Source organism: Lemur catta, chromosome 1, assembly GCF_020740605.2.
Source record: "Lemur catta isolate mLemCat1 chromosome 1, mLemCat1.pri, whole genome shotgun sequence".
Taxonomy (NCBI): Eukaryota; Metazoa; Chordata; class Mammalia; order Primates; family Lemuridae; genus Lemur; species Lemur catta.
In genome coordinates, this window is record NC_059128.1 from 200,370,747 (window position 1) to 200,393,983 (window position 23,237).

Here is a 23,237-nt window from a genome sequence, read left to right on the forward strand (position 1 = left end):
ACTGTCAAACTTAGCACTTACGGAAATCGGACATTTCATACTTAATAACCTAATAAAATATTCATATTTATAAATCAAACAATACTACTGTCACATGTAATGTAATATCTTATGAATGGATTTTGGATTATATACAACTAAACATTAGATGGTACTTCTTATCATGTATCAGAAAACATGAGTTTTAATAATAAATAAACACAGATGCATCCATATCCAAAAGAAAAATACATAATAATGGTAACTTAAGAAACAGATATTGAAGTGATTATTCCTTTATAAGAGAGATTTATTTATCTAAATAATTCACCACAGGGTGCTCAACATTGCAGCTTCTTTTTATGTATTTAAAATTTACAAACATTGATTCATGTGCAAATTTTTGAAAAACATCTCTTGCCTAAAATCAATTGCATATTGCTTTAAATTTTAATATATCTGTTTCTAGCTTTCTATACTAAAATAAAAATTCCCTGATATTCAGGATATACTTGTTTATCTAAATGTGAAATATTTCACAAAATCAAATGTGATTTCCATATATTTTTAAAAATATGCTTCCATTATAGAAATGCCATAGACTAAATGGAAAAGCATTTGTATTGATAAAGATATTTTTCTTCAAAAGCAATCTTGGCTGCCAATGGCTAAATATTAGTATTAAATATGTTATCTTTGATAAATATTATTATTCTGGACTATCTCACAAAAAGTAGCTTGAATTGAGGCATTTTAATAGCTTAAAGGAAAGAATGAAAATGTAAGGAAGGAGAAATCAATAAAGCATGGAGCCTCTTATCCCATATTGATTTTTGTAATCCAGCAACCATTAAATACGTACATAAGCCTCTTTTAAGATGACATGTTTATATTTTGAAGATCAAATACCTTAATTTTGCTCATGGGTTTCCCAAACACAATTCATATACAAGATAGAAGGTAAAATTCCAGTAACCATGTTGTCTATTGTAGATGCTTTTAAACTGAGCATAGCAAATATGCATTGTGAGTGTGATCATCCTCAAGCAATTGTTTCTTTCGGTGCTGGTGAACATAAATATCTTTTAAACATTATCACAAATTATGAAAATAGAACTAGAACATAGAAGTTGCTGAGTAATAGAATTAGCAACAATATTTTAATAGTCAAATAATCTAAAAGTACAGTTTCATCCAGAATATCATTGTTACCTTTCCATAAAAATTTTTGGTATTTTGACTGGATAAAATTTTAGAAATGCTAGCTTGTTCTAAACCTGCTCACTCTTTCCCTGATGAGTATTATGACAAATAGAAATATAGAATTGCCATGACATTTTGCTTTTAATTCTCTGTACTTTTTTTTGTAATGGTATAAACTAGGATTTGACATTTTGCTCCCAAAAAGTGTTTATTTTAATCCTCATTTGCTGATAATCAATTTCAAATCTATAATGACTAAATATCAAAGAATAGCTTGACAAAAAATTTTTCATTAAATATATTTAGAACCTTCACTTTTTTAAAGACACCACAAAATATCTACTTTTTCTCCTGTAATTGTTCTGTCAATAACCTATTTTTAGCTTTTAATTTTCTGTGTTTTAATAATAATTCTTAATTTTTATTGTGCCCTTAATATATATCAGACTCTGTTCTAAGAGCTACACATATTACTGCCTTCAATCTTGTAAACAATCCTTTGAAATTAGTATAAATTATTTCTATGCCCAATTTACTGATGAATATATCAAGGGCCAGGGTTATTAAGTAAATTGCCAAAAATCTAACAACAGGTAGAGTGGTGGAGTCAGGATGCAAAATCAAGAATTCTGATTTCAGAACCTGTATTTCTATTACAGGCACATAAAAAAGTGGGAATATTTTAATTTAAAAAATAAAAAGTATCTATGTACATTTTCCTTTAAGATAATATAAATATTCTTGTTTTGAACATGTGATGCAGCCGGTCCTTTGTGTTATAACCATGCCCTTTGTATTAATAATTAGTAGTCCCTACTATTTCCAGCTTACTTAATGCCAATTATATAAACTTCTACATTATGTGTGAAAACCCTTTGAAGCGCTTTCATAAACACCATCTTATTTGCTCCTACAACAATCTCCCAAAGTGGATAGGAGACAATGTCTCTTTCTTTTTATAGCTGAAGAAATGAAGACTCAGAGATATGAAGTGACCTGAACAATGTTGTACAGATTATTATCTAGTTAAAAGGCAAAACTCAAGCTAGAAGCCAAGCATTCTGTTACTAACTTGGACTCTGACCACAGAATTTGCTAGCTGTAATTTTGAGATCAGCTATCTCATGCTGCTGAGGCCTCTGAGTCCTGTGGGAGCAGCTGACTCACAGTTTCAGTCTGGCTTTAGTACTTAGGGAGTCCACCCTGTCCGCCTTCCTGGGAAAAAGCAACAGACTAAAGTTCAAATTTACAGTTCTCCATTTTTATTTGAATAGACCACGTTTCCTGCTTTCCTCCAGACTGCTCCCCCTCCCTGCCCCCCAATAGCTAATCCATTTCTGCTTTTCAGCATCTCTGTTGGGGACAGGACATCTATGAGACTCATTCTTCCTGCAGACACAGTGCCTACTTATGTTTTTTTTTTTTTTTCTTAATCCTGTTTTGTCACAATCTTGCCTTTCTTTCCTTATGCTATAGAAGAATAACCCAGCACAACTTGCCCTCCACTTTCCACTCATATTTAAAATTGTTCCATTTATTTTTTTCTTCATCATTTCAATGCACTTCATGCCATGTAAATGAGCAACAGAACTTGCTCTGAGTGGTTAGGGAGTCTCAAATACACACACACACACACACACACACACACACACATGTACACACACACTCGTATATATTAATATGAGTACTAATGAGGTACACTTGGATTTTAACTGCTACTCTATTATCTCTCTGAAGAAATATTGTGACATTGTTTTGATATCCTGTGATAACACAGAATAGTCCTGATGGTATGAATTCCAGAATAATACAGAACTGGGTCCACATCCTGGCTCCTGCATTTATTAAATAGAAGATATTGGACATATTCATCATCTTTTTAAGCCCTACATTCCTTCTCAATCGCCTGCAATTCAGTAATAATTATCATTTCTCTCTTTATAGACTGTAGTCTGTTTATAGATTGGACACTATACCAGGTATTTTACATTCAGGATCTTGAATCCTTATGATAGTTTTATTATGCAGGTATTATTCCACTTTACATCTAAAGAGACTAGTAATAGAGAGGGTAAGAAAACTATCAAGGCCATATAGCTGTAGGTGGCTGAGTGGAGACAACTTAATTCTAAAATCCTTTTTTATTTAGTGCATCTTATGCTAGGTATATGTCTGAATATGATTGTGTGTGCACATGAATGTGTGAATATGTGTGTATGTATTAAGGATTTAGTTTGAGGCAATAAACAGAAGAAAGGTGAAGGGTAACACAAATATTTAACTAAACTTCTCTATGCTAAACACTGTATTAGGCCCTTTTAATTATTATAGCAATATTTTGGGGAGAGGGTGGTATTATCTCCTGAGACTCTATGAGATTAAAAATATGTCAAAATTTACACAATTAGCACACAAGAGCCCAATATCCATACGTGTCTATCTCCAAACCTATTGCAATACAGACAAAATGTCAATTTGTATTAAAATATATTTTAGGAAATACATTTTGAAGTTATAACCTTTTAGGTTTGGAAATGTCTTTGAGAATAATCCAATGGTCATATTAAAAATATAAATTGTCTATAGTAGTTAGAAAGAATATCAGCATATAGCACTGTGGCTGGGTGTGAAATCCCCCTGCTATGTCAAACATTAACCCTTTAGTTTCTTAATCATGCTACAGTAAGAGCATCTTGGGAAAAGCGCCCACGCCAAAGCATCTTGGGTGCTAGAATAGGACTCTGATAGTGCTGAACAGTCGTTATTTACTAATCTCTATAGAGCATTTCACTATTTCATCAGCCTATATGGCTCTCCATTCACTCTAGCCATTCTTGTCCTTTCAGGCCTAGTTAATTATTTAATTTTTCAAAGCTTTGATTATTATTCCACACTCCACTCAGTTTAATAATATACACTACTGAGAAGTTATTCCATTGAACTGATATTACTTATTTGGTTTGAACCCTAGGACCTTTTGTTCTTCCAAATCCATTGGCTTGTTTTTAATTTTTTTTTTTTTTTTTGTCTTTTTCCTTTAAAGACACTTCAGTAAATATTTCTTCTTATTTAAATGTTAACCTCAATTTCATCTAAATTAAATAAAATTGTTGCTTAGGAGAATACTAAATGCTTTCTAGTTGTAATATAATTATGATTTATGGTTTGTTTAAAACAGACCTATGCTACGTTAAATTCTCCTATCCTCAATTTTTCCTTTTCTCTACTTGTCTTCATTGCCATGTGACTTATTGTAAAGGAGGGAGCTAGACTGGGTGATAGGAAATCTGAGATCTACAACTAGAGCTACTTTTTTCTTTTTAACAAACTGAATTACTTTAAGCTTGGTATACAATTGAAAATTTCAGAATATTGCAAATAAAATTTTGTTTGAAAATAGAAGTAAAAATAATAAACACTATATATATGTATCTGAATGCAATTCCAAAACATGCCAGGTAATCTTAATTATCATCAATACTTATTGGAAATAGTTATTTTTACTCATTCAGCCTTACCACATTAAGGTCCAATGAGAGAGTACAATTAGAGTGTTAACTACATAATATTGAACAATCATTATAAATTTTAGACCCAATATTTTCCATATTATATTACTTTTCATGTTTTTTTATTTCAGAATATCATGGGGGTACAAATACTTTGGTTACATATATTGCCACCTGAGTCAGAGCTATAAGTGTGCCCAACCCCAAGACTTCATGCACTGCACCCATTAGGTGTTAATTTACCCAACCCCTCCTCTCCTCTCCCACCTGCACAACAACCTATGAATGTTACTTCCATATGTGCACATAAGTGTTGATGGATTAGTACCAATTTAATGGTGAGAATATGTGGTGTTTGTTTTTCTATTCTTGTGATACTTCACTTAGAAGAATGGATTCCAGCTCCATCCAGGATAATACAAAAGATATTAGTTCACCATTTTTTATAGCTGAGTTGTACTCCTTGGTATGCATATTCCACATTTTATTAATCCACTCATGTATTGATGGACACTTGGGTTGTTTCCACATGTTTGCAATTGTGATTTGTGCTGCTATAAACATCCTAGTGCAGATGTCTTTTTTATAGAATGTCTTTTTTTCCTTTGGGTAGATGCCCAGTAGTGGTATTGCTGGATCAAATGGTAGTTCTACTTTTAGTTCTTTGAGGTATCTCCATACTATTTTCCACAGAGGTTGTACTAGTTTACAGTCCCACCAACAGTGTATGAGTGTTCCTATCTCTCTGCATCCACTCCAACATTTGTTGTTTTGGGACTTTTTGATAAAAGCCATTCTCACTGGGGTTAGGTGATATCTCATTGTGGTTTTGACTTGCATTTCCCTAATGATTAGAGACATTGAGCATATTTTTCATATTTTATTGGCCATTAGCCTGTCTTCTTTTGAAAAATTTCTGATCCTGTCCTTTCCACACCTAGAACTACTTTTAACTAGCCATGAGTCCTGGGTAAAATCAATTAAACACTCTACTCTTTTCCACATCTGTGAAATGAAGGGGTTTAATAGTCATTCAGTAGAGTCCCTCTAGCTCTTGCATCCTATAAGTCTGGGCACATAATCACTGGTTTCACAGGTGTTTCTACAGTATCTAGTTCATACTTGACATTTATTATATCAGGCAAGATAATGAGTGGGGGAGAGAGAGGAGCACAGTATTTTGTCCCTGACAGCTGCTAGCCTGTCAACCTATGTACAGTAGCACTCAGAGTACAAACAGGGTAGAACTGTGTTTCACTGAAGATCAGAGATGTTTAGCAAAGAGGGGTACACGTGAAACCAAAATCTGTCAAGTCAGCTTAGGGTAATACATACTTATTAGAGGGCTTGCCTTTCACTGACCTATTTCCAGTGAAATCCACTCAGAAAATAGAATCTTCATAATTACTGCTTCAGTTTATTTATCTCACTTAGGGAGATAAAATTTAGTAATGCTGAAGAATTAAGGTGTTTTTACAGTCAGGTCTTGCTAAGCAGTATCGAACTACCTGTCAACATTCATATTCTAAAGACAGCATTTTGGGCCAAAACACACAGCAGTGCTCCTTTATTCAATTTGACATATTATTCTAGAGGAGATTCCCTATGTCTATACTAATGCCTTTCCTCCTTTGCAAGGTGAGTTGATTATAATAGAACTTTAAGGAATCAACTATATGGAATAAAACACACAAGGTGTGAGTATGAGGTAACTTTATTGTGAAGCAGAGACAAGACTCACAATGGAAAAAGATCTATTTTGCAAAGTACTGGAACATAGAGATTAAATCTGGAAATAGTAAAGAGGGTCTTGTGTGTTGGGTTGGGGCATTTAGTGTAATACAAGAGGAATAAGGAGATAGTAAAGACTTTTAAACAGAGTAGTGAAAGTCCTGTTTAAGGAACATTAATCTGCACGGCATTTTAAAAATATATTTTATATGAATAGTTTCCATTTGGAATATAAAATATCTTATTTTTGCTCATGAATTTCTAAAACATCAAAACTAGTGTTAAACCATATTTAGTTTTCATCTGTCTTGTTATAGCTATTTTAAAACTCACAGTACAAGATCTACCATGTCTAAGTAAGACTTTAGGCTTTTAAATTTCTGTTCCTTTAGAGTGCTTGCAATTTTAGTCTTAGAAGTTGAATGTGTGTATATTTTAGATGATGTTAATTTACAATGATTAAATCTTTTTCTCTTTGGGCTTGTGGCTATTATTTTCGACAACTTCAAAAACCTGTGGAATATAAAAATGTATTGAGAGAGAATCTAGAGTGGAAAGGATTGTAGGAGCATCCATGAGGCTTCTATAATAATTCAGTCATGTGGTAATGATGGCCCCTGACCAGGCTAATAATAGAAAGTATTGAGTGACAGGAATGAGATTTCTCTTGGCAATCTGATGAAAACTGGCTGAGATCAGAGGGAGAATGAAGGAATAGGTAAATATTATTTCTAGATTTAGAGTTTGGAGACAGCAGAAAGGGTTATACCTCTGAAAGCAAAACCTATGTTGGGCAGTAAAACTGGCTTTGAAGGTGGACATGAGGGCTGTCCCTGTTGTTTTGAGATGCTAGAGAGATATCCAAGTAGAAATAGCTTGGAATATTCTATCTTTGTGTGAATATAAGGATAATTAGGGTATGTTAATTCTCAGGCAAATTGCATTTAAATTTACATATATGTTTAGTAGACACTGTAAAAGTATAAAATTTTAGGAGTGTAGGAGTCTTGGATTTTACTTTTTGGTGATTTTCATTTTATTTGCAAACAAAAATGGAGTAAGACCTTAGAGGTTCCTTTTTCATCATCTAATCTCATTCTAATAAAACTATTCTTGTCTGATGAGAACATAAAGCAGGCCTCTGTATACAATATTCCCTGCTATATTTCTGAGAATGACTTTGCCTCTTTCTGATTTTTTGGTTTAAAATTCAGATAGGGCAGAGTTTATCAATGTGTGCTTAAACCCCGCAAATGGCTTCCCATTGCTTTGAGGATTAAGACAAAAATCCTCAGGCAGAATGCGCTGTGTGCTCTGATTGATGCCTGTCTGGTTCTGCCTTGTCATCGCCCACTACTCTCTATTCTACTCCCTGTATGCCAGCCACACTAACCTCTGGGCTTTCTTTTGTTTTCGGGCCTTTCTACATGCTGTTTTTTCTGGCTGAACTTTTCTTCCCACCCTATATTCACATACCCATCCTTGTGACCTGCTTAGTGTCTACTCATCCTTCAGCTCTCAGGTCACATTGCACTAATTCACTGAAGACCTCCCAGGCTTGGTTAGGTCACTTTGTATAACATCTCATAGCACCAAGACTTTTCTTTCTTGACATTTATCACAATTTGTAAGTATATCTACATGTGTGTGATTAGCTGTTTAATGTCTCTTTCTCCAACATTTAATTTTTGAGGGCAGCAGTATTAACTGTTTTGCTCACCATGTATGCTGAGCACCTAGTGTAATATATATTTGTTGGATGGCTGGATGACTGAATACTGAAGCCATGCCAGGGAGATTAGGCTATTGATGCCATCCCCTATCTCATCCCCATTGGGATAGCTCTGAACATCTGATGACACTTGTGTCCTTACCGTACTTCTGCTCTAGGTGCAAGTCAGGATAAAGTATGGAAAGTTAGGGCAATGGGAAGTATATCATCAGAAAGTAATAACCCAGCAGCAGTCTTCCAGATGAGAAGGAAAGAGTATTCTAAGATTTTTCATGCTGCAGAAATATTGCATCGGCACTAAAAAATTCAAACGAATACCATATTATTATAAATGAGCTTGTGCAAATTTGCTGATGCTCAGATTAGGGGTGAGCCTATTTTATTTACTTTTTATCTATTTAAATTCTTTTTTCCCTAGATACTATCATTTTTATTCTAGAAGAAATTGCTTTTGACTTCAAAGTGTTGTAATCAAGGTAATTTTATGAAGAAAAACTTGTTTTTCTCATAAATACAAATGAGCTCTTCTCAATGTACTAGACCAGAGAAAATTTCTCTTTTCCTCTTTCCTAACTTTAGCATAAGATTCTCCTTTTCCCAAAAGTCATGTTTTCAGCTATTCTCTGCTTCTGAAGAACTGAGGGAATATAATATATTTTGTGTTCCTGTAGATATTTTCTTGCAACACAAAGATGCACACAGAGCCTGTGTGCTGCTTTCATACCCTGGGAAGCTGGTCCATTCCAAAACATATGTACATATGGGCCATTAGCCTACACGTAAGGCAGCTCACCTAAATGATCCCCACACATGGTCATGAATGGCAGAGTGCCGCCACCAAGATTTCCACAGATATATATTCTTTTGACTATCAATTGTTCCCAAGTTCATTTACAATATCTCATCACAGTGGTTTGCATTGTATTTTTATTTCCACATAATACAGATTTATGGCATTGCTCAAAAATATTATTTTCCTTTAAATAAAGAATTTTCTGGAAAGATTTATTTTTCAGCTATGATTTCTTTTTTTTTATTTCAGAATATTATGGGGGTACAAACCATTTTGGTTACATATAATGCCTTAGCCTCACCCAAGCCAGGGCTACAAGTGTGCCTTTCCCCCATGCAGTGCACTCTGCATCCATTTGGTGTGAGTTTACCCACCCCCACCACCCCCCTGTCACCTGACTGGCACCCAGTGAATATTACTACCATGTGAATACCTTTAGTGTTGATCAGTTAGTACCAATTATGGCGAGTACCTGTGGTCCATGTTTTCCTATCCTTGTGATACCTCACTTTGAAGTGTAGGCTCAAGCTCTATCCAGGATAATATAAGAGGTGCTAGTTCACCATTGTTTTTTTAGTTTAGTAGTATTCCATGGTATACGTATACCACATTTTATTAATCCACTCATGTATTGATGGGCATTTGGGTTGTTTCCACATCTTTGCAATTGTGAATTATGCTGCCATAAACATTCCAGTATAGATGTCTTTATTATAGAATGTCTTTTTTTCCTTTGGGTAGATGCCTAGTAGTGGGATTGCTGGATCAAATGTTATTTCTATTTTTAGCTCTTTGAGATATCTCCAGATTATTTTCCACAGGGGTTGTACTAATTTGCAGTCACACCGGCAGTGCAAGAAAGTTCCAATTTCTCCACATCCATGCCAACATTTGTTGTTTGGGGACTTTTTGATAAAAGCCATTCTCACTGGGGTTAGGTGATATCTCATTGTGGTTTTGATTTGCATTTCCCTAATGATTAGAGATGTTGAGCACTTTTTTGTATGTTTGCTGGCCATTATTCTGTCTTTGTTTGAAAAATTTCATTTCATGTCTTTTGCCCATTTATTGATGGGTTGTTTGATTTTTACTTGTTAATTTTCTTAAGTTCTATATACACCCTTGTTATCAGTCCTTTATCAAATATGTGGCATGCAAACAGAATAATGGCCAGACTAGAATTCTTTATGATTTCTTTATATCTGTAATTGATAGTTTAAAAAATGTGATAACTTTTTGTTAAGTATAGTAGAATCAGATTAGTATTATTCTAAATCAGTCACTATCACTCATTTCTGTATTCTCAAAAGGCATGTATTCATTCCAGTTATATAAAATCAACTAAATTTCAATGGGTAAAATTCAAGAGCTTTGCAATGACACCAACTGTCATGATATCTTATTTCTTAAAATCATTACATTTTAATGTTTGTCCATTTACAAAAATTGAATACAATAATGTACTCCTGTTGTCATTTAAAATGCATTGACACGCTTGAAGCTCTGTCTCGGGGGGATGGGCGGGACATGGGCAATATATATAACCTGAACTTTTGTATCCCCATAATACGCTGAAATTAAAAAAAAAATGCATTGAATTCTGGCATTGCACTCCATATGGACTACACATAGATTTTTCGCATCCTTGATTCAAATTTTATAAACTAAATTTTGTCCTGAGAGAATACATGCCTTAGAATGTTTATTTAGCCTGCTTCCAGTGACTCCAGAACAACAATGGCAATATCCTTAAATTCTCTCATTCTGTCGAAACAGCCTTAGGGATGCTTTATAATCCATTTACCTCAAAGGCTGCCGGGTCAAGAGGATAGGGAAAGAGGAGAACGAGGTCGCCAGCCAGGGCTTTCCATCTATCATGGTTGGATGGCTAGAGCCAGAAGCTCTAAATAATCCTTAAACTTTCAGACATTTGTTCTCTATAGAAGGACAAATTTCTCATGGCCACCTTTTTTAAGTCAGGAGCTAATAATACCTTCAACCTACTTGCCTTTTGTAGGCATGTGTGACACGAAGTATGGATAATTTCTGCTGAAGTGAACCCATAATGAAGGAATTTATAATCAGTTCTAATGTATTTGAAACCTAAAGTATATTAGCCCTTCATCAAAGGGAATGATAAAAAGCAGCATTAATATGGGTGGATAGTAATTATTTCCAAGCTCATAATTATTCTCCAGTTAACTACAGAGAAATGCTGATATTTTTACTCCTTTTTTAAAAAGTAAAAAGCTCTTTGGTCAGATTCTGAGATGTAAGAATGTATCACACGTCTGTTGTAAAGGCCCATACTTTGAATTATGCTTATGTTAATTGCAAAGGAATTATTTTGTAATTAAATGAGTTCAAAGTTCATAGTTAGGAGTTCCCTTTACCTTGCTTAGTCCTGTTGTTTCACCACTGAATCTATTTATTGCCTATAGGAGATATAAAATATAGTAATTACTCTCACTCCCTTTCAAAATGACAGGAGGTCTACTTTCCTATTAACTCTAATGAGAGTTATGTGTGTGTTCCTCAGGGAGGACAGACCCAATAGAGTTTCAAGGTAGAATAAATCACTTCTACATTCAGGTTTTAGTGGTCTCGTTTGCTTTATATTTTGGTGCTTTAAGATACCCATTTTAAACTGATGGTATTGAAAATGCAGTATTTGCTGTTTAAAAGAAACATAAGCTATAGTTGGATTGTTGTTAATAATTGTTATTTCTGTTTGAAGGATACATGTTTTAGCCATTGGGGAAATGATGCTGCTTCACTTAGAGAAATATATGGTCCCTAAAATGTGATTATCTACTTTTCATAAGAAAATTATTGCCAATTACCTTTTACAATATTTCTTTCTACTTAAAATGTTTTAATGTCAGTAATTACATCAGTTGTAACAGTTTAGAATAAAGGAAAAATGAGCCACAGTGGCTGATACTCTAGGAAAGAAGGCAGCTCAATGCTGTTTTGTTTCTAGCATGGGGATAAGGAGCCCTGAGATCACATAGGGATCAGTTCCTGTAATCCACAAGCAGATGCTTACTCCACTGAGGCTTCCTCAGAGAAACCAATGTTGAGTTTCTCAATTTGCAGCTCTGGAACCTCTCAGATATTTATTATCAGTGCCTTTAGGCATAGAGATAAAGGAAATCTATTTTCTTTCTTCTTATAATCAATTTTGCCAAAAACTGTTACCAACCCTCTTCTTCGCAGGGAACCTTCAAAAATCAAATGTGTAAAAAATTCTTGATCTTAAAAAGAAAAAAACCCTGTTATGCTGGAATTACTAAAATATTGCTGTAGTCCATACCATGGGAACAATCTAATATCACCTAATATCAAGGTTTTATTTAGGATCAATAAATGAAATTTATTGGAGGAACGTGATTTAATCCTCCTCTAGGATAATGATGTCCTCATGTATTTATAATGCTGAAGCAATATCTATATCTAATTCTTCAGATTTATTACAGTAAAAGATGTCTTGTAAAATGTACGTAAGCAATCATTATCCCATATCAGTTAAGAGGCACAGAGTTTGCTCAGTAAGAAAGGTGATAATATAACTAAAGTAGCAAAAAGCTGGGTCAATCAACCATCCATCCAAGGAAAAACTCTCTTTGTGTGTGCAGTATCATTTCTATGACTTCTCTACTTAAGCTGTCGAATAGCAACTGAGAACTATGTCTCACATGCAAAGTGGGAGATAATGCTTTAATAAAAATTCTTTTACTAGTGTATCATTTTTAGGCCCAAGAGCCAGCAATTCTGTCTGCATGTAAAGTATATAAAACCACTGGCTTGGTGGCTGTAGAACCTGAATGATTTCCCATAGAAATCATGTAAATTGCCTTGGGTACCCTAGGAAGGGAAAAAAATGCACTTTCATCTGAATCATCCAAGAGAGATATCTTATAGAGTCCTGAACGTAATAAAGAGAGTATTTTAATTGTGATAGGTTTTACATGTACCTTCATATTTTAGCAAACTCAGCAAAAAATTTTTGAGCTTACAATAGTGGTTTCTTAATATAGCCAAGAATTAAGCAGATTAAGTAATTTAACTCAAATTGGAAAATCGGTGGTGGTTTTGGCAGCAATAAATACCACTGCACTTAATTTGTGTTGCTAACCAATAATTAAAACCATAACTTTTATATAGCATCCTGGAAAATAGAATTATGAGAAAATACATATGTGTAGTTTTAGGTAATTATAGAAAAAATAAAAAGCTTGAAAATATAATTTTTGAAATCTAATATTTTGAATGAAATTAGAAATATTTCAACTATGGTATTTTGATTCAGCAATTTAAAAATTTAAATTAAAAATATGTATATTTTTCAGAAATGTAGCAACGTTGTTGCATTAACATCAAATAATCCTAAGGGTGCTTTTTGCATTTAGACAGGGTCATATTAAAGAAATGCAGATTTCTGTGAACTTGCAACTGAGTGCCAATTAATATAAGTTATTGCTTTATCTAGGTTTTATCTTAATGGAATAATTGCTTACAGGTGTGACTATAAAAGTATATCACTTAATTTATTGTGTACAGTTTCCCTGTCTGTATTTGGAATGATTTCAAATCATAACCTTACAATTGAAGTAGTCAATGGGTCCCTTAAATTACATCTTCAATTTCTGCTTTTCCAATACTTTAATCTTTTCCAGTTATTACTATTTTTCAAGGCTATCTCTCAGAGCTGTGAAACATAACCGTATTATATCTCATTTTTTTCCTTCTGTTTTCTGGGGTGGTGTTTTTCATTCTTTGAGGGTTAATGATATCAGGTTCAGTTTTGAATTATAAATATAATGCGCAGTAATCTCTGAAAAGACTTACAAGTCTTTATCAAAATATTTAACAATCCTTCCCTATGAAGTGTGCTTAGAGTTAATGCCTGCTTCTTTACTATTTGTTATTGAAATCAACACATGACTTTCAGTCCCTTTTTTTCCCTCTTTATTCTATGCCTGTTATTTTTTGCATGATAAAATTTTTTTGCTTACTGCTATGTGGTTGGCTGTCTTTTAACTTGAGTGTTCTGTGTTTGTAAGTGATTGCTTTTTGCATGAGGAATATGAAATGTCATATAAATTAAATGGTTGTGGAAACAGAAAAAGAATGTGGGCTTCATTTTGCTTTTTTGTGTGCTGAGTATGTCAATTATGTGACACTTAAAATTACTTTTATCTGGCCTTTGACTTCCCCTTTGATGTGTGCTCCTTTACTCTAGCAAATTAACATTGTTAAATATAATAAAACATTTATTAAACATTCACAGTGTTTTAATACAATTATTCTACTAAAACATGATCCTATTACAAACATACTGGGCATGAAACTGTACTAAGGCATAATTCCATTATATTACTAAATTGATTATGAAATATAAACCCTGACTTTGTAACTACTTTAGTAGCTAAACACTGACTTCTACTGATGGTACCTTTGCTCTGACGAGTGATGAGATTATTTGTTGATATATTGTGCGGGCTGCAAATGTCTTAAATCCACAGCTAATATTTAAATGAAAACACATGGGGAAATTTTTGTGTAATGACAAGTAATTTTAAAAAGTCACAGTTTTGAAAACTGTATGAGTTAATGTGTAAAAACTGAATATTAAATGCTCTTACAAAAAAAAAAACAGAAGAAAAAGAAAACAACTAAAATATATTCATATTTCTTGTTTTCTATGTTATTATATTGTTCTAAATAAAAGAACGAGTTTAATCTACTTTCTTTATTGTTGTCACCAATTTAAATTAGAAAAGACACTGAATAAATTGAGTTTTTTCAACTAACAAAACTGTTTACTTTTTTGTATGCAATGGGTATTTTAAAAAAATCATTTTCTTTGCTTATGACTTGACTTTCAAAACATAATGTATTTTTTATGCTGGATTTATTCACAAACCAAATCTTCTGTGAGATATTTTGGGGAAAGGGATTTTTTTTTTCTTAAACAAAATAGATAATCATTTATGACATAACCACTTCCCCACTCTTTTTGGAAATATCCTTAAGAATTTTAGTATTTATATTTATTTTTTCCCCTCAGTCTTGTTTATTCTTGAATTGTCTTTTTTTTTTCCCTCCATTTCTCCGTTCTCAATCCTAGGTCCCCTTACAAAGAAACAGACAGATGATTTAGGTGATAATGACGGTGCTGAAGATGAAGGTATTTTTTTCCACCAAATCTATTTGCATGACAAGGGCCTCAATCACTTTTTCCACCCCTTTCTATTTTTTTACTTCTTGTCTTTTTTTGAAGAGTTGTTTTTAATTCCCGTTTTTGATGTGTTTTGTCTTCTTGCTTGTTGTTACATATAAATATACATTTTTAATTTTTTTTTTAAAAATGAATGTTAAGTTTTACATTTTGATGCCAACCATTAAAATGTTTTAAAAAGAGGGGCATTTTTTTGTTTTCTTGAACTGACTTTTGATATGTTTCATCCCACGTTTTGACTGAAATTTGTCCACATTCTTTGAACTAACAATCTCTCCCTTGTAGTCTCTCTGTGCCCATTCTGCATGTCTTCTAATCTATGTAAATATTATACCCAATATCAAAATGTGTTTCATTTTTACATTTGATATTTGTTTAAAAAGAACTCCACACCCAACAATATTAAGGACAAGTTAAATATGATATAAAGTGTTTCTTGAGCAATATATTTTAAATAAATACTGTTTTCTGTTGATTTGCTTAAATGTCATATAAATACAATTGAATTCTTTAGACAAGAAAGGCATTATACTTGTTTAGATAGCTGCAGTAAGCATTGTGCACCCATTTAAAGCACTTAAGTACTTTAGACACATAATAGTATTTTTGGTAGCATTTACAGGTATTTTTTAAACAAGTGTAAATGGATATCTTTTAATTTCAGAGATAATTTCTAGATTGGCAAATAAAATATTCTTATTTTCAAAGTTTTGACAACTATAAGCAATAAAATATTTACTACTTCATTAATATCAAAATTGTTTTCCCTTTCCAACTTTCTTATGATATGTAATTCTGATATACTCTCTAAACCTAAGTACTCACTCCATTGAGATATTTCTCATTCCACTCTATCTTACTTGATATTAAACTGGGTGTCTAAAGAGGCCAATTGATTCTTCGTTCCCTTTAGGACTTACTTTTTGCTTTCTTTTCTTTCTTTTTCTTAAATGCTATCCTAGTCAAAACTCTTATAGAGGTGACCAATATAATCCCAGGTTTAATAGTAAATTGTCAGAAACCTAGAAATTAAATCTCATGACGGTATTCATAAAATGGCAAGAAAGGGTTTTCAAAATGAAATAATCAACAGCCAGGTCCATAGAAGTGCTAGTTTCATGAGTTACAAGGGAACTATGAATAAATGAATCTTTACTAAATAATTTGCATTGTTTGCATTGACATATATATTTAATAAACTCTTTCACAATAGAAAATGAAATTACAGAGGTGAGGTATTGAAAGCTTAAAAACTGTATTTGATGTTAATATTTTTACAGCATATAAGAATTATTTTGATTAAATGAAATTTATGACATCTGATTAAAGATTCATTTACCGTGAACTGCAGCAGTGGAATAAAGATTAAACACAAAGCAGTCATTAATACTGAAATATTAATAAGTCATTATAGCTGCCCAAGAGTTATTATTTTGAATGTTAAATAGCTAAAAATAAATATAGTATCAAAATGCAAATTGTGATTTTTTTAACACTGTGGGAAATCTGATATATTCAAACATTCAGGACATTTATTGACTTTGTAGGACATGGTTTACTGTTCCCAAAGCTCTATGGAAGACTGCTTCCACTTGCAGGCTTTGGAATTTGTTGAACACTTTGAAAATCCTTAACTCCTGGATATTTGTTATCTAAACACTTAACATGTATAGGACTTTTTAGTGTGTACCTTTGTAAACTTCAGATGTTCCCAATGCAGTCACAAGGTTAGTATACATTACTTTCCTATTTTAAAAATATTTTGATTGTTCATTTAATATGATTTTTTTTGGTAGAGCAGCATTAAGTAAGACGTTTACATGTTTAGAATAAACACCTTTGAGCGAACATAGTTCAGACATGTTAATGTGAATCTATTTTGTAGAGCTATTTTGAAGCACATTTAACATTTTTAAACAGCCATTTAAAATATCCTAAACCTCTATTTAAATTAGCAGGTAGTATTCAAACTAAGCCACTCAGTCACAAGAGTTATTAAATCAATAAATATTTTTAAATGCTCAAAAGTGTAGAATGTCACAGCAGTCAATTCCACTTTGGTTTATTCCTCTATCCTGTTTGGTATAATTGTTTTGAAGATAAAGATGAATTCAAATATCCTACAGGAAAAAAATACTTTTGTAGAAAAGTCTGAGCATCTTTTATTCAATTCCTTTTACAATTATTTTGTAGATGTGGGTGTGAGTAAAAACTGTGTCCAATTTTCACATTTAAATTGTTCCAAATGTTGAATCAATATCACTTGACCTTAAAGCAATGAATAAACTACTTGATAAACTAATTCTTTTACTTCAGTAAGAAGTCAGGTTACCTGATCATTTATATGAAATTCTCATTTTCCAATAATTCTACACCTGTGCCTGATTTCCAGGTCCCTCTCTCAGCCACTGCATTGTGAAGCTACCCGCAACACTGGTTGGTGCTTGCCCCTTATTCACTTAACTTAATGGAGGTCTCTCTTCTTTGTGGAGCACGATTCTTCACTTCTAATTCTTGTTTGTGCCCCTACTATCATTCTTTTGCCATAATTAGGGCAAACACAATTGTACCATTTTTCATTTGTGTTTTTCAATAAACGAAAGAACTGTATACTTTATGGGCTATTTCTATACTTTAAAAAAATCTAATCTGAAGTGATAAAAATGGTTCAAACAACATCCCAGATTCCTACCAATTTATTCTGGAAATTTGAGATATTTAAAAAGTGTTTAAATTGTGCTAAGAATATTTAAATATTAACATTTTGATATTTAAATGCAATTTTATATCCTACACGGAGCTTTATAAAAATTGCCTTGTAGATTTTGTATATTTATTAACTAAAGATGTAACTTTAATTCTTCTAAGTGCAGTTTAACAAGCAAATATTCAGCCAACACTTCTATATTCTTTTGCTGGTTCTGAATGATAACTTGAGGTTCATGAAAATAACTAGGAGGCACAAAAGTATGCCTTGAAATATATTTTTGCATATCAGAATAAGATTTGAGATAATGTTTCATAATTTTAAAACTGTTAAATCCCTAAACTCTGAAATATGATCGAAAACTTCAAGGGTCCTTTAAGAAGAGAGGAACTGATAAATATATTTAAGGAGTTAGTTATACGATTAATAATTAATCACGAGGGCTCATTAAAGGAAATATTACTCCAAAGCCTGATTGTCAAACACAAATAAATCCACAATAACTGCTACAGATCTATTGACACTTGCTACATTGGCTTAAAATTTTGGTTTATCAGAAAAATAAAAGTTACTAAAACTTAAAATCAAGATGTATACTCAGATTCCAATTTGTTATTTTTTTCCAACTTGAAGAACTTAATAAAAATTAATTAAAATACTTTCTTAAAAATTTCGAAGAAAAATAATAATCATTGTAGTATTTATTTTCCCCTACTCTTTTCAGGGCCCTATGTGCTTAGCTAGCACAGCTTAAAAACATTGAACAGCTGTTGTGCCAATGAAGAAATAAAGAAGGAAATTTAAAAATTTCTTGAAACAGATGAAAATAGAATCACAACATATCAAAACCTACGGGATATGGAAAAAGCAGTACTAAGAGGAAAATTTACAGCAATAAACACCTACAGTAAAAAAGTAGAAAAACTTCCAAAACATCACAAATAACAGAAAATATAAACATGCTTGATAAACATATGTAGGCTTTTTTTTGAGCTAATTTTGATTTGCTAGATAAATGGAATAACATTTGTAGTTTTTACTGGAATTGAGCCAGTGTTTAAATTGTGAGAGAATTCTCATAATTTAAGTAAAATTGGTAGCAGCTGTTTTAGGCAAAGTAAAAATTGTTAGGTGAAAATCCGTAGCTCACACATTCCACCATATTTATAGGTGGTTAAATGTGAGACAAGGTTTAGTGGCATGATTTGGCTCTAAAAAATTCATTATAAAGTACTAAAGTGCATTTGATATATTTGCACTGATGATAAATGCCCCCCAATATTATTATTAAAATGATGACATTAGCAGGTAGTATTCAATGGTAGACTATCAGTTTCATTTATAAAGTTTCTGGTTCTTTTAAAAATGAAGTAAATAGTTATAATTTAAACTGTTTTAGTTACAATCCACACCAAAAATACTTGTAAAGTATGCAGAAAAGTAAAGCCTAAGATAGAAATCTGTGATAAAACAATATAAAAAGTAAAGCTTAAGATGGACCATTCTGCAAAACATTATCAAAGAATTCCAATTTTTCTATAATAGAAAATTTCTAAAGTTTATGCAGTTTCCCAAATGTTACTAGCAAATTAAGGGTGGTTATATCCAAGAATGTTACTTATTTCAGTAATTAATATTTTTTATAACATTAACCTCAGTGTTACTTCAAGTGAAAAAAGTATTTTTCAGAACATAGCATTAGAATTTTATAAAACATTCTGAAAAAGTACTGCTCAATATATTAAGTTCTTAGGCAAGGCTGAAATCTTTGAAAAGTCTGTAAAAACAAATTGGAAATTAGGATCAACCCAAGCTATCAATAATCCTTTCAAGTCTAATTTTCAAAGAAAAAAAGAGATACCACTCAAAAGAGTTCCTAGAATTTATTGTCATATTTTCAGAATTTTCTGACAATGTCCGCTTCATTTTGTTATTAGGTATAAAATGTGGCAGGTCTTCTCAATGTGTGCCTATATTGTTTTCCAGGTGAACAGAATGGTTCTACTAAGATTTCATTACTGTTCACAGTTGGTGCTTTGTAATTCTATGTAATTTTAATTAAAGAAGAATTCTGAAACTGCCTCCCTCTGTGCTACCTCCAAGCATACAATTAGCAGAGTACAGTGTCTGCTGTGAACAGTCAGTTAATGATTTCAGTTTAATAATTTATTGCCTCTTCAGTGCCAGCCATACTAGAAAAATAAGAAGCTGAAACTGTATGTAGCACACAGGCATTTAAGGTGTAAAGTTTAACAATTTCAAAAGGATTACTTTCTCTGTGTAAGTCTAACATCTCCACAAGCCCTCAATTCTTTACAAATGAGTGAATACCATTACCTCTCCCAAGGATTCAAGGAGAAAGTAAATTTAGGCTTTGCTCTTAAACATAGATGTTTTTAGGGTATGATTTCTATGTTAAAGTATCCTCCTGTCACTACTTTAAAACAAGACACTCTTCTCAAGCACACACTTGGAAGGGTAAGGGGTAGAAGTTAGTATATACACTGGTATTAAGTCAAATTTAAAATAGTCTTTTAAAAAATTCTGCAATGAACCATTTCCCCAAGTTAAATATCTGAACAAGCAATATGAGCTGCAATTCCTTATCCTAAAATAATTTTTCATTTAAAGTAAGCACTTTATTATTACAGTATGAAAATCGAGGCATTTACATAAGTCATTTTTTATAGGTAATATAAGGCAGTCTCTAAATATTAACCTTTGTTCTTTCAATGAATTTGTATCATATTAGTCCATTCTGAAAGCTGGTATTTTGATTTTTAAAACGTAGGAGAGTTAAGTTTGATAAAAAATGTCAAAAGTAAAGGAACAACACCATATTATTAAATGACACTTTCTAATATTGGCATTAAAAAATACACTTGATCTAATTTTGTTTTAATTGTGGGTGTAAAAGATCCAGTGCTATTACATAATATAGTAATGTTTTTATGTATATTCATAGTCATATATACACATGCATATAACATTTCAATCTACATAATATATAATTGAAACCATTTTTGCCCATTTATAGTTTAACTTTTTTCTATAGATATGAGCACATTCTTAATATTGATTAAAATTATCTTATGTTTCCTTTATATATTATTTCTAGATCCTTATGAAAATTACATAATTGGGGGAAAATATCTTAGAGAAGCAAATATATTTGACTAAAATTCATAGCTGTAGAAATCATCTTAACATCACCCTAAATTTTAGTACTTTACACTTAGGTCCATCCTGTCTCATGCCTGCATGATAAAAACATAGAGTCAAAGTGGGAATAAGAAGAGTATATTGCCTATACAAAGAGGTAAAAAAATAAAATTTAGTCTGTTCTCTTCTCCCAAAAGGTAAGGGTAGATTGAATGAGTGGGTGTCCTGGACTTTCTAAAAACTATCATTTAAATAACATTCCCCTAAATGCATTAAGAGGTCATAACTTTACTGTCTGAACATACATCTAACATTACTTAAATAGTGAAATAAAACTTCTTGCAATATATAACACAATACTGTAATTATGTTCACAAATTGGAGCATAAATGATTTAATGTAATCACATTACATTTGATACAAAGCTTTATACTAAATAAAAATGTAAAAATATTGTTTTAATCACAATGTAAATAATACCATTATCCTTAGTTTATGGTTCATAAGTTCCTTGTGAGATCTATCACATTTTTAAAAAGTGGTCCTAAGAGTCATTGTCATTCTTTCTTTTTTTGGTTTTACTGTCACTTCAGGATTGAATCAAAATGCACTAACATTCAAACTTAATTTCAATTTGTCTAAATGTTGTAATTTGGTTTGTAGTTTATAAACAAAACTCTAGATACAAAACAATGGATGCCTATTGCTCTTTTCTGCAATAGCTCTTAATATAAATTGCTTAAGAAACACTTTAATAAAAATAGCAATTTAAAAAGCTATATTAAAATCATGCCCTTTTGTCCCTAAAATGGAAAATATATTCTCTGCTTCATTATATGTGTTTTTGGAGATAAGAACAATTGCCAACCATTTGTTTTCCAGATATTCGGGACAGTGGGGGTCCCAAACCAGTGATGGTGTATATCCATGGTGGCTCATATATGGAAGGTACTGGAAATTTATACGATGGGAGTGTCTTGGCAAGTTATGGCAATGTGATCGTCATCACAGTCAACTATCGCCTTGGGGTACTTGGTAAGAGGTCTCTTTTTTGTTTTTCATCATTAATCCATGAAATATGTGATCGACTTGTTTTGACTTGGTTTTTTGTTCTGTTTTGCTTTGCTTCACTCATTTTTCTATGCTTGTTGACTTTGAACCAAAATTTTTTATTGTTTTAATGAATTCTATAGATATTCATAAATTACTTGATGAAGGACAGCTAAGATTGGTTTTAAATTATGAAACTAAAAGGTAATGAAATTATTCACATTTTTATGAATATGCTTCATGGTTTGGCTTTATAAAATTGTGACAGGCAACAATGGCAGGGCCTACCTAAAAAAGAGTTAGTCTCTGGACAAATTTTTCCTTCTTCTAATTTCTTTTTTCCAATGCTTTAAAATTGCCTAAGATTTGCCGTGAGCTCAAGAAACAAGTTTGTATTCTCTTCTAGAATATGTGTATGGACTGGCTTTGGGGAATGATTGTTTGCCATTGTGGTAGAGGTCTTTTTGCTTTTTTTTTGGTTCCATAATAATTAGGAATATTTTCTCTGAATGTATGGTTATTGAATTATTTAATTTAAAAAAATACATTGATTTAATAAAGTAACAATACAATTCAATAATGTGTACTGTTTCCAAAAAAATTAAAAATCAAAGTAGAGATCTTTGATTTTAATGAAAAGCACAGAGAAATATTATTTGCAAAATAACTTATCAGGTATTCTGAGACAGGCATGTTATCTTATGTAATAATCAGTTTTTAAAAGATAAACTTGCTATTTCAGTATGTTTATTTGTTATAGTATTATCATAATTTCTGGAATAAAATTACTACATTGTTTAATAAAACATCTTTATCTATGGTATATTTAGTTAAAAGAATTTGCTAAAAGAGCACAATTCATTCACAAAAGATTTTTTTAGCCTTAATTGTTCTCAAAGTTTTATTCCATATTATAATCATAAAGAAGTACAATTTATAATTTTGTTTAGACACAAAGAGGCACCTCACTCTTTCATTTGTACTCTAAAATATTTTGAAAAAGGAATTTGTATTATATTTCCTTTTATAATAATTATTAATGTCATATATTTTATCCTTGTTGAGAATCAGGCTTTATTTCCTCTTCAATATTATTGTTATTCTAACTCCTATGTAATTATAATTCT

The 23,237-nt window shown here is 31.9% G+C and overlaps 1 protein-coding gene across 8 annotated transcripts in view; it reads left to right on the forward strand.

Moving 5' to 3' along the window:
- The window catches only part of NLGN1 (neuroligin 1), an 819,119-nt gene that overhangs the window by 359,605 nt on the left and 436,277 nt on the right, over positions 1–23,237 (forward strand). For 4 of the 8 annotated variants that reach the window (XM_045539682.1, XM_045539683.1, XM_045539684.1 and 1 more), the window contains 2 exons: positions 15,081–15,140; positions 21,943–22,095. In XM_045539682.1, coding sequence (XP_045395638.1) covers positions 15,081–15,140; positions 21,943–22,095 — 213 coding nt within the window. The remainder of the gene's footprint in view (positions 1–15,080; positions 15,141–21,942; positions 22,096–23,237) is intronic. The other 4 variants (XM_045539689.1, XM_045539688.1, XM_045539685.1 and 1 more) reach the window with 1 other exon arrangement.